The sequence below is a fragment of the Schistocerca gregaria genome, chromosome 2 (genome assembly GCF_023897955.1).
Source record: "Schistocerca gregaria isolate iqSchGreg1 chromosome 2, iqSchGreg1.2, whole genome shotgun sequence".
In the NCBI taxonomy this organism is placed as follows: Eukaryota; Metazoa; Arthropoda; class Insecta; order Orthoptera; family Acrididae; genus Schistocerca; species Schistocerca gregaria.
In genome coordinates, this window is record NC_064921.1 from 41,724,478 (window position 1) to 41,743,125 (window position 18,648).

The 18,648-nt window shown below is 38.0% G+C and overlaps 1 protein-coding gene across 1 annotated transcript in view; it reads left to right on the forward strand.

The window, feature by feature from the left end:
* LOC126336284 (filamin-A) overlaps nt 1-18,648 on the forward strand; it is a 1,048,954-nt gene that overhangs the window by 850,888 nt on the left and 179,418 nt on the right. Inside the window, 3 exon segments of the mRNA XM_049999806.1 lie at nt 11,979-12,206; nt 14,465-14,602; nt 14,737-14,910. Of these exon segments, the coding sequence (XP_049855763.1) occupies nt 11,979-12,206; nt 14,465-14,602; nt 14,737-14,910 (540 nt within the window).

Consider the following 18,648-nt stretch of genomic DNA (forward strand, 5'->3'; position numbering starts at 1 on the left):
ATAAATTAAAACATCATGCATGAAGTGGCAGTTCTTCACTCATCTCGGAGTTTATGACATTATGTCTCCTGAAATATGTGTTGTACAATGATATAGTTTTGCAGAAGTACATTCAGTATTCTGCTCCTTTCTTATATGTTGAAGGTATACTCTGTAGAACAACTTTTAATTACAAAACTGCAGAGCACTCACAAAAGGTACAGAACACGAGAAAACCTGCACAAAGTCAATGTTGTCAAAGAACATGGACTAAGGAGTCTGCAAGTGAAACCTGGAATTGTTGTTTTTGTGGATGATAGTTGCCACATGTGAATACTGCCTGAACGTGTCGGAAATAGTGTACTAAAAAGCAGTGATAATGTAGAAAGCGATAAACTGTTGACATTTCTCTTTTTGTGGGGGGTGAGAGTGAGGAAAAGTATTAACAAATGTTTTAATGTATGTGTAAAGTTTGTTGAAAGTCACTAAGTACTCTTTCTCGAATACTGGATGATTATAGTCTTTCTATTTGTAGGTCATAGGCTATGCCGCTTTTTCAGCTCTACACCTAGTCCTTTGAGAGGTCGGTGGTGATATCTGTACCAGTTTTGGTTGAATCTGATAGAGTTGTTTAGGAGGACATGGGAACATAAACACGTACAACCACTTCTATAATATGTGTAGTTTCATGGTTCTACTTATCAGGATTTTTATATAACACATCCTGCTACATCAATTGCATAGGCATTATAGCCTATATTGTTCGCAAATTGCAATGCTTTCTAAGTTTTAATGATAATCAGGGCCATAAAAGTATGCTCTTCTCTGACCATATTGACAAAAAAGTGATTCTGGTAGCTGGAGATGGAGATTTCTCACTCCTGCCTTTTCCGTTCTTGTTGTGATATTTCCATAGAAAAATTGTAGCGCGAAGAAAAATTTTCAGTTTTGTGAAGACCCGGAAGTCTGATGGAGCCATATCAGGTGGATGAGCCGGGTGTGGCAAAATTCATACCTTATGTTTCATCATCTTTCGGGCGTGCGCTCAGGACAGCGACAATTCTTCTTGCGATATTTCGGCTGGAAACCTCCCAGCTATCTTCAAGGCGAGTCGGAGACTGAGTTCATAGCGTTTGCATGTGCCTATTTATATGGAGAGTCACATGATACAAAGCTGCTGAGGATTGAAAGCATACCTTAGTTTGTATAATTTTGCCATGGCGACAGCATGTGTGTGGGAATACATTGTCTAGATGGAAGATGAGCTCCTTCCTTGCTAAACCTGGCCTTTTTTCACATATATTTTGTTGCAATTTGTCCAGGAGGTTAGCATAGTATTCTTCAGTGATTGTTTGCCCAGTGAGGAGATAATATACAAAAAGAATCCCCTTTGCATCCCAGAACACTGAGACCTTGACCTTTCCTGTCAAAGGAATTGCATTTGCTTTCTTTGGTGGAGGTGAATCAGCATGTTTCCACTGCTCTGACTGTTGTTTTGTCTATGAGGTATAGTACTGCACCCAAATTTCATGTGATCACAAAATGATGCAAAAAACCTTGTCCTTCTCTTCAAAAATGGGCCAAACATTGTTTCGATATGTCCATTCTCATGCATTTTTGATCTAACATCAAGAGTCTTGGCACCCATCTTGCAGATCATTTTTTCATTTCTAATTCTTCAGTTAAAATACCCTTCCAGATGATATCCTGCAAGTGTGAGCAATTTCACGCACTATCAATTGACAATCCTCCATGACTGTTTTGTGAACTTTTGCAATGATTTCTGGGGTAGTGACACATCTTGACCAACCACTGCATGGATCATCATATAACCTCTCCCAACCAAATTTAAATTCATTTGTCCACTTGGTAACAGTTGAATACGAAGCAGCAGAGACCCCCTGTGTATTCTGGAAATGGTCATGAATGAATGCCCTTTGCTTTCATATGTTTCTTTACGAAGCACGTAATGACTGCTCGAATCTTGACTTTTTACGTCTTTGCAAATCACTACGCGAGAACGACAGAGCCACATCACCACCACAGTCTCTTCCAAGAGCACTGGTGTGGCATGTGTTTACAGGCAACAGTCCAATCAATATCACGTGAACAACTCATTGCTCAAGAACTGACCTCTCCTGATGATTTTGAGAAATTTTCAAACCACCCTCATTAGTTGTAGACAGGCACAATTGAAAGCTTTCAGCCCCAGCTTACAAAAGTTCAGAAGAGGCAAGATTCAACACTATCACTATAGGTATCTAGTGTCTCATCATAATGTCGACTGCATGTTTAGTGTCTTTTGTATGTTATTTGGTGTTACAAAACTGGTTGTGTTTGTAATCTTACCCTCCCACAGGTCACTATTAAATTTCTCTGTCTCTGAAAGTTTCGAAAGCTTTGAGAGGTGTAAGATATACAAAAGAAAAACTTTTTATTTATCTTCTTTATCTCATTGTTGGCTGCAGTTCTCGCATTTGGGGTACATGCTTGAGGCTGTAATTTTTATTTTGGTGTGGGTTCCTGTTGTGCTGAATAATTGGTGAAATTCATTCTGTTGCTATGACTTTCTTTTATTTTATCCTGTTCTTCTATGTCACACTGACTTCACAATCTCCATTTTCATAAAACTATCAATTACTTAGTTACTGACAAAATTGAAGAATACATGCGTTTCCATCAGAGGCATGCCCACTACTACTTACATTCTGCGGTAGTCAACAATATTCCAAAGAAATTACAAAGCAAAAGAGTTTACAAACTTTCTTCACAAAAGTAGAATATTTACCCCATTATTTTCTAAATGAATCCAGAAATAAATTTAATAGTTCACATTAGATTGTGCAATTAGTAATATGAATTTTAAATATGCCAGAAATTTCGTAATTTCAGATAGAAGAGTAATTTTAACCATACTTACAGAATGTAACAAATTAATTTCTTTTTATACATTTTAGCTTGGAATATAAAACATCGTATACAGAATCAAATGAAATTCTTTCAGTGAAACAGCAAAGAATGTTCTCCTATACCAGATTCGGGATTAATCCTGATATCAGCTACTTCTATTAAAAGAAAAAAAAGGGTTATGATAGAAAAGGGTGTCCCATTACATGCTCCTGTTCATTTCTGAAACATGTGGCAAGATAGGTATGACCTTGACTTTCACCTCTGGTGGCCATATTCTGTGGGTGATGCTGGTGTAACCCAGGAATTTAACCTTAGCTGCTCCAAATACACACTTTGACAGTATAATAAGTAATCCAAGTGAATGAGCGGTGAGTAAAAACTTTGTGTAAGTGTTACGTCTCTGAGTTTGGTGTCACTAAGACTCCTTGGTATAAACAAAGCAAAAATTGAGGTGGCACATGACTTTATCGATGAACCGTTTGAAAGGTCTGTGCAGCATTGTAGAGTCTGAGAGGCATTTTTGCAAATTCAGTGTGTCTGGAGTGCAGATGACAGTTTTAGCTATATCATCTGGGGCAACAGTTACCTTGTAGAATGCACATACCACGTCCGATGTGGAAAAAATACATTTGATGTGGATTTTGATTGCAAAGTCTCCAATGTGCAGTACCAGAAAAGGATCGTAGATAGTCATGACATTTAAACATGGGCACCATCCATTATTCTTAAAGACTGTGGAGTGGAGATGCCCTCCTAGTGCTTGACAGGCAACAGATTCCTTGTGTGAGCATGAAGGACAACTTCTCTTTGCTACTTTCACTTTCGGCGGTGTTAAATGATGAGGTCAAGCATGAACCAGCAGTTCTCATTTTGTCAGTGTATAGTGCATAATCGAATGCTAAACTAGTGCTGGTGTAGGTAATTGCCGACTGATTTCTGGAACTCCTTAAGTAGATCTACAAACGGAGAATCATCTGTGGTTGTCTGAAATGTCGAAATGTGGTCATCTACACAGTGTACATGTCCACGACTAACTAAGTTGGTGGTAGTATCGAGGAGATGACGATGACAGAGGTCAAGTGGGAGTCCACAGAATAGGAAAAGTCTACCCAGAGAATTGAGTGTTCTACATCTGCCACAATAAACTGCCACTCAAACTTGAAACAGAGTCGTAGATTCAGTACCAGTGTGACATAATCATATGTCAGAATGGTGGAATTGTCTGTAGCAAAAAGATGGCAGTCCCTCTGTTGCGGTGAGGTGGGTGGGCAGATGGATATACGGACACATCACCACCTGTGTGTACTAAGGATTTAAGCTTTGTATAATGTTCCGTGACAAACAGTTGATGACTGCTCTCTGGGGAGCCCGTTGCCATCATTACTAACTTCTGAATGTGTTTCCCATTTCTCATGGAGGGCTGCATTTCCACATCTTTGAACTGGACCATCTGTGGTACCAACAGATTTCTTCATTGGTACACGAGCAGTTCCACTTCTTCGGAGAGCAGTGGCGACGTGAGTGGCAACTCAAATGCTGTGTCTGCAAAGCGATGGCTTATGCAATAAGTTTGGTGATATGTGTTTGGAATACAGCAAGGGTATTAACTGCTTGAGGCAGTGGACAAACAGCTACAACACACGTTGACAGATGCATTTCTGTGGTGTGATCTCCAGTGTGTGTGAGCGTACTGAGATCACTGGTGCGTACTGTCACTATCTTCTGCGCATCAGGTGGAAGGTGCAACAGCCAGATATTCCACAAGATGTCCTTGTTAATGGTGTTACTTACTAGGCTCCGTGGGTGGTGTACTGACAGCGAATGTGTGTGATCCTCTAGCTCGTCAGTATAGAGTAACGTCTATAGCAATTTTGTCTCAGAGTGCGAAAAGTGGGTGATTGAGGCATTCTGGATGGCTGTGTAATGATCGGTGCTCAGTGACGAAGCTAGAATGTCCTGCGCCTCTGTGGCCATGTGATCATTTAATGCAGTGACAAAGTAACTGTGCTTTGTGTCATCAGCAGTTACGTGAGCAAGCACAAACTGGATCTCCAGTGTTACAAACCATAAAACTGAGTTTTGTTGTCAGAATGACAATGGCTTAACCGTTACGTGGTTGACAATTATACATGTAGGCAGGGTAGCAGTCGATGGCAGGTCTCACATTGATAAGTTACATTGGTGGGATATGTGGAAGATGCATTGTGTGATAGATGCAGATGTTCTGTATTCAGCACATGATGTGGTACAGTATGAGGAGGCATGAGCTAACATAAGATGGAACGTAAGATATCAAGTTGGGATCACCAACATCTTGTGAACAAAGTAAATATGTTTAAATCTACAGCATGTTCATGCTCAGTAACACATTAAACTCGTAGTTTGTTGCTGGACACTTTTTGGGTTTTTAGCCAAGTTGAACAGTAACAGATGCAGCACCATTTATTTAAGGTTGACTTATTTGCACGTTTATTCCAATTAAACAAACATTTTTACGATGAATGATTTTCTGTAAATTTCTGTTCATATTTCATAAATAGCAGGCAAACAGTACCACATGTTTTATAAACAATTCCATTTTGCTGTAGTTCTTGCAGTCTTCTGTCCAAAGACTGGTTTGACGCAGCTCTCCATTTGCTGTGTGTGTTCATCTCTTGGTCTACCTCTACTATTTTTACCTTTCACACTTCCCTCCAATACTAAATCCGTGATCTCTTGATGCCTCAAGACATGTCCTACTGAACGATCCTGTCTTCTAGTCAAGTTGTGCCACAAATTTCTCTTCTCTCCAGTTCTATTCAGGACCACCTCATTAGTTACGTGATCTACCCATCTAATCTTCAGCATTACTCTGTAGCAACACATTTAAAAAGCTCCTATTCTCATCTGGTCTAAACTGTTTATTGTCCATGTTTCACTTCTATATATGGCAATACTCCATACTTTAAAAAGAGATGTCCTGACACTTAAGTGTCAACATGATGTTAACAGATTTCTTTTCTTCATAAACAGTTTCCTTGCCATTGCCAGTCTGCATTTTTTTATCCTCTTTACTTCAACCATCATCAGTTGCATTGCTGTCCAAATTACAAAACTCATCTACTACTTTAAGAGTCTCATTTCCTAATCTAATTCCCTCGCCATCACCTGATTTAATTCGACTACATTTCATTATACACATTTTGCTTTTGTTGATTTTTGTCTTACATCCTCCTTTCAAGACACTTTGCATTCTGTTCAGCAAGTCTTTTGCTCTCTGACAGAAGTACAGTGTCTTCAGCAAACCTGGAAGTCTTTATTTCTTCTCCATGGATTTTAATTCCTACTCCAAATTTTTCTTTGGTTTCCTTTACTGCTTGTTCAATATACAGTTTGAATAACATCCGGGATGGGCTACAACCCTGTCTCACTCCCTTCTCAACCATAGCATCACTTCCATGCCCCTCGACTCTGATAACTACCATCTGGTTTGTGTATAAATTGTAAATAGCCTTTCACTCCCTGTATTTTATCCCTGCCACTGTCAGGCCCTACCACCTTCAGGACCATAACAATCTCAAAAATCTAATTCTTATACGCACCAACATTCCTCAGATCATGGTTCATAAGAAAATAACCAGTTACTCACAGTTCTCAGAGTGAATTATGAACACATTTAAAAAGATATTGAATTTCACCCACACTTTGACAAAGAGCTGTTTATAGAGTGGATAGTAGTTGCAAACTTTTTACTTGTATAAGTTACCGTGACGATTTGCAAGTGTGGACTTTCACAAATGTTATTACATGTTGTGCTTGTATTGACTGCTGCCCACCGACTCAAAGTACTTTTACAAAGATAGATGTCAACCTTTCATGTAACTGACAGGGTGATGTTATCTAGGTGCTAACTTAGTGTGGACTGAGGATTCATTGTCTGGAAGGGGTGTAAGGGGTCAGATATTTATTTAGTGATATGTTCATCTTCAATCTAAATGACATGACAAAAACAACTTTACAATAAGATCATACTGACACGCACATGCACACGCTAACACAAACACAACTCTCACACACGACTGCAGTCCCAGGCAGGAAAACCACACTGCAAGCAGCAGCACCAGTGCATGATGGGAGTGGCGAGTGGGTGGTGGTAAGGAGGAGTTTGGGGTGGGAAGGGGGAGGGATAGTATGGTGGGGTGGTGGACACTGCAGTGCTGCAGGTTAGACAGAGGTCATGGGAGAGGTGGTGGAGGGGGAAGTAGGTACTTCCCCCCCCACCCTCTCCCCACCTCTCCCCTGCCCACTGTCTAACTGGATGTGCATTTTGGTTTGGTGTGGCTAGACTTTAAATGTGACTAAATACTTTGTTAATGTGTTTTTGGGAAAAGTGTACTATTTACGGGGAAGCGTAAACTTCAGGCTTTCTAATTAGTTGAGTCATCTTGTAAATAGTTATTAGCTCATACTATTGTTACTATTACCTCCTAATGGACCAACTTGACCTACTGATTTATTCTAAAGCAAAAGCTTTTAATGAAAACTAACAATTCCATTGGAATCGGCAGATTTTAAATCATAGGGACTCATAAAATTACTTAAAATACAGCATAAATAATAATCTCGCAAATATATGTACAAAGTCTATGCATTTTGTATGTAAGTAGAATTAGTTGAGAGTAAGGGAAAAAATGAGATATTTAAGGAGTAGTAGTGTAGTAAAGGGAGAAAATCCACTTAAATATGTTTCATTGTCCCCATTGGATCATTTGATTATCTACTACGATGTGAAACAAACCACATTCAAACATTTACCTTTTTTTTAATTGAACATTTTACACCAACAATATGATGTGAATAATGGATTGGAAAAAGTCTTTGAATTTTCTGTAAGAGACAAATTTCAGAACATCACTGTTGTTTTCCTGATACGTAACTTATCTCTTGGTTTTTTCATTCTTTTTCTTAGTACAGCCTTTTCCCTTTTATTCCATTAACAATACCTAATGCTCCTCTTACTTTACAATTAATTTTTGGTCTACTGTCAAAATAAAATTGTATACCTTTTGAGTAAGAACAACCATAACTTTTCTTTCACATGACAGTTCAAAATTATGAAATTCTCAGCAAGAACATGAAATTGATAGCCGCGAGATTCTTGGGGAAAATTTAAGTGCATGTTGAAAGAATAGGCAAATGGGAAATGGAAGTGGAGTACTTGTCACAGTAGACAAAAAACTCAAATTCACTGAGACAGAAATTGAAGCTTCATGCGAGATTTTTTGGGCAAGACTCGGCATTAGGGGTGAACACACAATGATAATTGGATCCTTCTATTACCCACCAGACTCGCCTCCTGATGTAACCAAAAACTTTAGAGAAAACCTTAGTTAACTTTTATGTAAGTTCCCCAATCATACTGTAATAATTGGTAGAGACTTTAATCATCCAAGTCAATTGGGAAAATTGCAGTTCTGTTAGTGGTGGGCATAATAAGATGACATGTGAAACATACTAAGTGCCTTCTCTGAAAACTACTAGAACAGATAGTATGGGAACCATGGAAATGTATTTAATCTTATGATAACAAATAGACCTGCCCTCTTTGATGATGTCCACATTGAAACTGTTAACAGTGACCATGATGTGATTGTGGTGGCAATAATTACCAAAGTACAAAGAACAACTACAACCATCAGAGTGATTATATGTTCAGTAAACTAGATAAAAAAAAAGGTAGCGTCTCACTTCAGTGAGGAACTTGAAACTTTCAGCACAGGCTGTAGGTCTATAGAACCAAATATTTCACGATTTGGCAACATTCGCTTTATTAACACACAAGTCTGCTACTGACAATTGAGATACCTCATTTTCACTTTCTTTCATTGCACAGTTGTTTCAAAACAAGAAAAAATGTTAGTCTACTTATTAACATCAACTACTTCACCCACGTCATTATTAGAGGGATTGATTACATTTTCTCTGTACAAATTAGTCTTTAAAATTAATGACAGTGTTTCAGCTTCGCAAAACAATTCCTTGTTCAGTTACATTTTTATTTTCAGGATGAATATTCTCAATGTTAATTTTGTCATCATTTCTGTCTTCTCTGAATTTTTCCATTACAAATCTAATTTCATTGCTCAGCTTACATTTTACTTCATCCATGTTTTCTAATAATTCTGCTCTGACCTCTAAGAATACGAATTTCATTTGATGGTGTTTCTTTCTTTCCACTCACAGACTGTTTAAGATTGTAATTTTCCTGTCCATATTTTGCGTTGAGTTTTGAGGTTTCAAATCTTCTTGTCTATAGACTGTTCAAGGCTTTCTGTAGTTGGCTGATTGTTCAATGTCTTTTTGAATGCTCTTCATGTTTTAACATTGATTGTTGAGTGGTTTGAAATGACTGATCATTACAAATATGTTTTTCATATCTGAATTAGCCAATTCTGCAAGCTCAATTAGTTCTGCTTCTTGTTTAATTGTGTTTTGTAATGCTCCCATGTGCAATAGATACTAATCCTGTTTTTTTATATTCTAAGCTTGGTTCTTTTGTGGCCCTGATTACTTTTTTATTCTTTGCATGTAAAATAATGAACAAAAAGTAATTTTAAAATTGTGGTACTGTTTAAAAATTGTGTAACTGTACTTAACTGCTGGGATTTGAGCCTATTTGTTGTTGTTGCTGCTGTCATGTCACAAATTGTACGAGGGCCGTTTTTTGACCTCCAGTAGGCTATAAATAAAAGAAAAGTTCATAGAAAACCATTATTTTATTACCAAAAGTTTTGTACACATATAGTTACTTTTTTACATAATCATCGAAAATATTGAGGCATTTATCATATCTGTGGGCAAGCTTAGCAATACACTCTTCAAAAAATGTTGCCGCCAATGATATCAAATGAACATTGACATTGTTTTGAAGATCTTCGTTGGTTTGAAAATGCTACACTCCTAAGTCACTGTGTAGGGATTCAATGGAAGATTATCAAAAATGTCCCATTGAAATTGTTCAAGGAGCCGTTGGGTTGTGCAGCAGTGTGTGGACGAATGTTGTCATGGATCAACATTATTCCTGAAGTCAGCATTCCTCTTCGTTTGGTTTGAATGGCTCTCCGCAAGTGTTGTAAAGTTTCACAGTAAGCAACTGCATTGATACTGGTTCCGGGCTGCTTAAACTCTAAAAGCAACACAACTTTTTGGTCCCAAAGCATGGTAGCCATAACCTTTCCATTGTTGAATGTTTGTTTGAATTTTTTTGGTTTGTTTGGTGAATTTGGGTGCATCCATTGTTGTGATTGTCGTTTTGATTCCAGTGTGTCATATTGGATCCAAGTTCATCTCCATTTACAATTTATTTCAAAAAGTTCTCTCCTTCATCATGATAACGGTCAAGGAAAATGTAAAGTTGACACCATTCGGTGACTTTTGTGGGTGTCCATCAACATTTTTGGAACCAAACGAGCACAAAGGTTTTAATATCCTAAATGTTCAATAATGATAGAGTGTATGACAGATCTTTAAAGTTCCGGAATTTCCATAGACAAAGCAGTTATGGTGAAACTATGATTTTCTCTAACCGTTCTGTCAACTCGTTCAACAAGGTTGGCTGTAACAACAGACTTGCGTCCTTGGCCGCTTTCATCATGCATGTCATATCGGCCTTCTTTAAACTTTTGGCACCATTTATGCACAACACCATGAAGTTATCACCATACACTTGGCTCATTCTCCGATGAATATCTGCCGCACTATTCCCTTCTGTCTGCAGAAACTGAATTACACTTTGTAATACACATTTGGTGGGTGTAACAATGACAGCAGTCATGTTTTTGTGGCTTTAGTGCAACACAGACTAATACCTTGAAGTTGGCAATGGCGGAGTGTGTTACTGCAACATTTACAGCATGTTAATGTGTGTTTGTTTTGAATTCTGGCTGATGTCACTATATTCTGACCTACTCTTTTACAAAGGAACATAAAATTATTTTAGAAAATGTTAAGCAAACCTCAGTGGTGAACAGTCTTGTTGTCTGTGTGAGTAATTTTTTATTCTCTGAGAACACACAATAATAGTGATTTAATGTTGTGTGGCATAAAAATTCACAAAAGTTGAAAAAAACTGTTTACTACTTATCTTTATCTTTTCTTTCTAATTTTGCAGTATTTCTTAATGGTATAGTATCTCTAGAAGTATGTTCCCTGTTTAAAGAGGAGGCACCAGGGTCATGATTGAGGGTACGTGTTGATGCATTGACTTTAGAAATGATATGTTCCAAAACATTTTCTCATAATTATTTTCCTCTTTTGAGCTAATGTTTCAACACGCCATAACACAGAAAATCTTGAATTACAAATACTTTTCAATAAATATATCTCCCTTAACATCATGTTGGCTCTACCACACACTACAAAACTTTTCTCACAACTACTGAAAATGTGGTAAGTTGGTAGAGAGATCAGTGATGTATTTAGCTGCACAGAGATGTTCTTTGTAATCATTCTGTACAAACAAAGGCAATTTTATGTGTGATTTATAATTTTGATAATTGAGATTATAAATTATATAAGTGATTGTAGAAAATTGATGATTAGTATTATCACTATTATTACACGTTTTTCAGAATATTGAAATATGTTTGACACATTTTTAGTATTACAACCCTCTGTATGAAACAACTATCCATTATATATATTTTACATCTGAATATGAATGAGTTATACTATACCATACTATACCATCTGTTTGAACTAAATGAAAATAAAAAATTAGTTCTATGTGCAAAATTTCATTGGATTGGGTGGTAACTTCGTTTTTATATCATGTTCTGTTCTAAAAAATTAGTGTGTCACTGACCAGCTACAGTATAATGTTTTATGTATATCTAATACAAGTTTTCATTAGTTAGTGCATTCCCATTGTAACAGTAACATGGATATTTAGTCTAATAATCAAATAAGTATCCAAACTTTTTGATCCAATATAATGTTAACAGCTAAATTTCATTAGAGATGGGTGAATGTATTTCAGTTTGCTAGTAAAAGGTCTGTAAATAATTTTCTCACATAACATTTTACTTAATTTTTTTTAAAATTTGTTTTAGGTAGCCCTTTTTCTTGCCAAGTACTTGAGGCAGCTAGGGTGGTGCTGTCAGGAGAAGGTTTAGAGAAGGTTCCAGTGGCTCGAGATGCAAATTTCAGTGTGGAAGCAGATGCAAGTTTGGGTCAGCCAGAAGTGCAAGTGCTTGGTCCTTCAAGGAGAATATTGCCAGTTAATGTAAATGCCCAGGGTGGTGGTCATTATTCGGTCCAGTTCACTCCAGTAGATGTTGGTATGTATTGTTTACGTACTTGCCTCCGAGAACATAACTGTGCTCAACTTCCCTACATGGATGTTTCACAAAGGGTATCATCTAAACCATGAACTAAGCCTCATACAATTGTACAGCACACAGGACCATTATTTTTTAACATTACAAGGAATGCCTTAAGATATTTTGAGTTATTTATTTTTAAAGCTCTTGTGACTTAGCCATATAGATCTCAACTGCAGAGTAACTGTATACATGTGCAGAAAATGTACATTATACTTATTGTCAGTCATTATTAATACCTCTAAGCTGCAATTGTGCTTTGCCATACTATAGAGTTGTGGGTATTTGAGACCATCTTACCGGCAGGTGGCTGTTGGATTGTACACGAACTGTAATCACTGTACTTAAATTCACGTCGATTCTGTTCTGCAATATTCATTAACCTCTAACTGGTTATCCAACTCCAAAAATGTGTGTCATTTTAGTGTATGTTCTCTGTTGTATCACCTTCAGCCAGCATTTACCACATATTTCTGTAGCTTAAATATCTTTCATCTGTTTATTTAATGTACATTTTAACAAAGATTTTAAGCTATGAGAAGAATTACATTAATGTATTACGTTAGTAGGTACTGGCTATAAGTTAATTTTGTATGTGCTTATAGAATTTTGACTATAGTTCTCTGTTGTGTATAGGTATAGGCAGCCACTGTCGGTACATATCCTAAAGAAATTTGTTTGTTAACTGGAAAAACACCCTATCTGAAGGTGTACGTACAAGCTCATAATAGGACCTGAATTTTGTATGAAATGCACACTAGGAATACTGCTGTCCATCTTCTGTTCAACTGTGAAGATTATATTCCACCTTTAGAACAGAGTGGAATTTAGAGAATTTTCTACAATGTGTGTGGCAAATTGTATGTGGGTCAATCAGGTAGGGCTTTAACTACAAGACTGACTGCTCATGAAATGAGTTGGAGACTGACAAAGAAAGATTCCACCTTTTCTGAATGTCTTCTGCATGAATGCCATTGATATGATGTGAAATGTGATGCTCTCCATAGAGGAACTAATGGTAGAAAACTAACATTACTTGAAATTCTGGCCATTAATAAACACCAATCGGTGAATCCTGACATGGTCCTTAATGACCAAACACAGTTCCATCACTCACACTTATTAAAGTATCAGCAGTTAGTTATTTCCCTCACCATCACATAATAATGCTGTCAAACAAGTTAGCTTTCAGCCAGAAGGTCTTCTTTGAAATTAGACAACATGCATATACCCCCCCTCCTCTCTCTCTCTCTCTCTCTCTCTCTCTCTCTCTCTCTCTCTCTCTCTCTCTCTCTCATGTCTTTTCAGAATATTGTCATTATTCTGACCTGGATTTTCCATTGTTTCATCATATAGTAAGCTTCTTATAACTGTTCCACACCCACATTCCATAGATTTCTCCCCCCCCCCCCCCCCTCCCCTTTCATTTTCCACCTGTTTGCAGATCCACAGATTCACCAGTTTCTCCGTGCAGTTTTAATGTTTGAATGTACTGGTATTGTAATATAAGATTTATTTGTTCATAGTCTCTTTAGGTATTACATTATGGTTGTGTTTTATATCAATACAGATACGAAAGTCTCACATCTTTTAAAACAATATTTGTACAGCTAAGAATTGTCACTGAAGTTGTGACCTACCTCTTAGTGTTGAGTTATCTGATGATGGCCCAAGAACCTGAAAGCTATTTCATAAAGAACTATTAAATATTATTGTGGAACTTTAAACTGTGTATTCAAGTTATTACTTTTTGCTTAATCAGTTGAAGTTTTTAGCTCTTCTGGGTGTCTATCACTGACATAAGCAGAATGTTTTACTGTCCAGGGTGAATACATATTTTTTTAAGTGAGTTTTAATTGTCTTATGATTTGTATGTGTGACATGTAACTTGTAATACAATTCACCCTTGATTATGCCACACATTGGGAGGCAATAATTTAATTTCATTTACAAAACTTACATAGCTAATACCATACACTGAATTACAACCCTTCATAAACTAAGGAAGACTGTATTGAAAACAAATCAACACTCTTGACTAGGAATGATGTTTTTGCGTAAACTTTGCAACCATTTTCCTTGAAGAATAAGTAATAGATAACAAGGGATATGTTGATTATGTGCATTTCAGAATAACTTCTCAAAATTATGGAAAACTGTACTGTAATATGTACTGATATTTCAGACCCATGTGATGAAATTTGCATGTATTTTAGGTGACCACAGTGTTGAAGTAAAGCTGGGCAATGTACATGTGGAGGGAAGTCCTTTTCTTGTGAAGGCATATGATGCTGCAAAAGTCAGAGTGACGGACATAAATTCTGGAATAGTAGGGAAACCTGTGTTTTTTAGCAGTAAGTACCTTGCATACAAATAAACATAAAGAAAATAATAATAATATTTTCATAAATTACACTTCAGACAGGCTCAAAGAGCTTTAAATGTTTGTTTGTATACATGTTCATGGAAGGAAATTAATACGTTACAGTCAATGCTAGCCAAGCTGGAGCAGGAAATTTGGAAATAATTGTTTCTGTGAATGGCAGGAATGTACCAAACTATGTTCAGTCTGAGGGAAACGCCAAATTCAGGGTGAACTTTAAACCCCAGGAAGCTGCTCCACATAGTCTGAGTGTGCGATTCAATGGTGAGCCTGTTCCAGGTAAGTTACTCTGTAAGTTATTTTGCAGTTTACATTTGTTATTATGTCCACCCCCGGTAGCTGAGTGCTCAGTGCGACTGAATGTCAGTCCCAAGGGCCCGGGTTCAGTTCCCAGCTGGGTTGGAGATTTTCTGCCCCCATCGACGTGCAAGTCGCCGAAATGGGGCAAACAGTCTAGCCAATGGGAGGCCCTAGTCATACAGCATTGCATATTACTTATTACAATACCAGATATCAATAATACCAGCTGCAAAAATATATTTTGTTTTATAGCCCTTATAAATAATCGAAGCACTTCTTATGTGTTATGCTGTGTCATAGATTAGCTCATGACACCATGTTTACTGCAGTCTAATATAAATGCTCACTATAAATATATTCAGTTGTAGAATACCACTACATGACTCAAAAAATGCAAATCCTCCAATAGGGAGAATGACTGGGTGGGAGAAAGAAACAATTTACTTCAGTTTACTGGCGAGTGGCAGCATGTAGGTTTTTTAGTATGCATATCCTCAATGCAGCGGTCATCCCCCCCCCCCCCCCCTTTTCCATCTCACCTTCTCTCAGTCCCTCCCTCCCTTGCTCCCATTCCTTTCACCCCTCAGATTCTTGGTGTGGCAAAGATAAGTTCATAATTATTTATTTCCAAAGTCAGACGCCCATTGAACAGACAATATAACATTGTATTTACGTAAAACCATAATTTTCCACAATAGGATGCAAAATTGATAAAGGGGCGCTGTTTAAAATTAAAAATCTTCTGACAAATATTTTGCTACAGTAGGTACAGTAACTCGCCAGGTCTTTTACAGTTCATGTAGCTGGGCACAAGCTAGCGTCTGTGAGGTGATCTGTAGTCTATTCAACACCCAGGCTTGTATTATCATTTGGTCCAGCTCCTTTCCAGTCCATCCATACAGAATCTAACCAGAACTGCTATAGATTAAACTTTCCTTAGACCAGCAGTATTGTGGGATCGAAGGATATGCTGTGAACTATTACCGTATAAATTATTCAGAGAAGCTGGGAGAGGGAATCCATATGGCACAGATTTATTGGTTGCTGTTCATTATTGTAAGCAGCTGGTTGGTGATAGTGCCCATATAAAAATCAGTTCAAAAGTTCCATCAGACCTACTCTATGATACGACTTCAGTTTTCACTCACAGCTCTGCCTCTGATAGAATAGGATATGCCACCAACGGTAGGGGTACACCACTGACAATACTGGAATAGAATATGCTGGATGGGTGCATAAGGAAGGTCTTCCACCTGAGTATCACCCATGTGGCAACCAATTGAGCGTAGTTGTGACATAAGAGGTTTTCCACCTCTCAGAAAGTGGTTTTCCATTGCCCACCCAATTTATTTAATAGAACTGGGGAGAAGAGCAGTTTGTGACACAAGTTGACCAGAAGAAGGGATTGGTTGGTAGGACATGTTCTGAGGCGTAAAGGGATCATCAATTTAGTACCGGAGGGCAGCGTGGAGGATAAAAATCGTAGAGGGAGACCAAGAGATGAATACACTAAGCAGATTCAGAAGGATGTAGGCTGCAGTAGGCACTGGGAGATGAAGCTTGCACAGGATAGAGTAGCATGGAGAGCTGCATCAAACCATTCTCAGGACTGAAGACCACAGCAACAAACAACAACCCAACTTATGAATTCTCCTGGTTCATCCTTGTGCCACACCTACTCCCTACCCCTTGACATATGGGTCACTAGCCCTGTACACCAACTCACCATATACTATTCTAGCCCTGTCCCAGGCATATCCTGTAAAAGCAGTAATATCACATGGCAGCTTTGCTGTAACTTTTGAACAAACTTCTTCTCTAGATATTACCATTATTCAACTGTCTGCCTGGTCGAAGGGCAACTGTGTAACTGTAGCGAAAAGCAGAGATGGCCACCCATGTGAGGAACACACCGCTGAGCACAATGTGTTCAACTTAAATGGCTGTGCACAATGTTTGCCATCTGGATCGTACCCCGAACATAAACTTCCTTGAACTACATAAAGAGGAGCCACCCTTGTGACACATTCTTCAATCTTTCTGAAAATCTCTGCTAGTCCTTTCACCGCTTCACTCCTCCCACCACTTATATTTTACCAAGGACTTTCCATTACCATATACACTTTGTTTCAGAAATAGAGAATGTAAATTCCGGTATGTGTTCCAATATGTATACAGTACAAAAAGTTCATTAAAACATTTATCTGGAATAGCTGTTTCTGAAGTAAGGTCTTTAGATCGGCGATATTTTGCGGAACATTTTTCTTTCCACTGGTTATTGCTTTTACAGAAGATGTTCACAATGTCCCTCCTGCACAAATACAGGCCACACAATGTCCCATGGCCCTGAGGACATTATCCGAGAAGTATTGCATATTTCCTCACAAGCTGCCACAATTCAGTTCCGAAGGGGTTCCCTGTGGGGCATCAGAGGTAAATATATTAATGAGTTTAAATCATCCCACAACTGGAAATATGTAGGTTTCAAATCGGGTTAGTGTGGATACCGTGCAGTCGCTGTCTGTGAATAATTCTGAGGCTGGGAAGGTGTCATTTGTAGCACACTGCTGCCAGAACCACTGGCAGAACATAAATTGTGGAGGGTAATGAACTGGTAACAGAGCCTTTACACTTTGCAAATGATAAGAGCACATCTGTTGCTCTTGCAAGTAGTGGGTCGCGATCATCCCCATCGAAACCGGGAAACTGAAACTTCGCACGAGTGCACACGTGCCAGTGGAAACATTCACATGTCTTTCGATCTGGGCATCTTTGCAATGGGTAGCTCTGCCAATATGCAAGATGAGCCAGTACAGCATTGATGTCCAGGTCACCGTATGTAAAGTGCAATTCTGGCACCACTTGATTCGAATATACAGTATAAAACCATTTTTACCTTCCCGTAAGTAAAGTTTCCCCACCATTTATGACATTTGCTCCCATCAAATTTCATATGACCGCAGTTTTAATTCACACCTGATTTTGTGTTAACATATTTTATAATTTTCCCACGATTTACACTTTATGAAAAATGATTGTGGAGAAAAAACTCACATAATTGACATAAAAAGATGCTGGCATAGTTTTGGCCACCAAGGTGGTGTTTACAGATTTACAGGTTAAATATCTTGACACCAGGATGCTGTACTCAGTGGATCTGAAATGAGAAATGAGTAAAAGTTGGAACAATTCGTACCACATCTCGTGCCACTGCCAAGGTCGACTTGATTCAGTGGCTGATGGGAGTAACTAGGTTCGTTCGAATAAAGATATCTTGACAGTTACAACTATTTCCATTTACTACACATGCATAGCTTCACAATTGTTGTGATCATCATGACACCTTTGTCGAACCATATTTAGTATGTTTTGTCATTTGGCCACTTCTAGTGCTAATTGACACCTTCACTGACATTGCGTTACTCAGATGTTTTTTGTTTAAACACAGCACCAGTTAAGTATTTTTTCATGCTTAGCAATACGTGTTTCAAGAATTTATTCTCATTGCCATGTCCAGTATTTATGTATGTATTTTTTGTGATGTTTCACAGACAGACAGTGTGAGTGATAGTTTGCATATGTGTGATTTTCTGTACAACTGAGGAGCCACATTACCTTATAACCTCAAAAAGATGACTACAATGCAAGAGATACAGAATGACACTTAATCAGACACCACACACAAAATACGTCTTTGCACTTGACAATGAGAAAAAA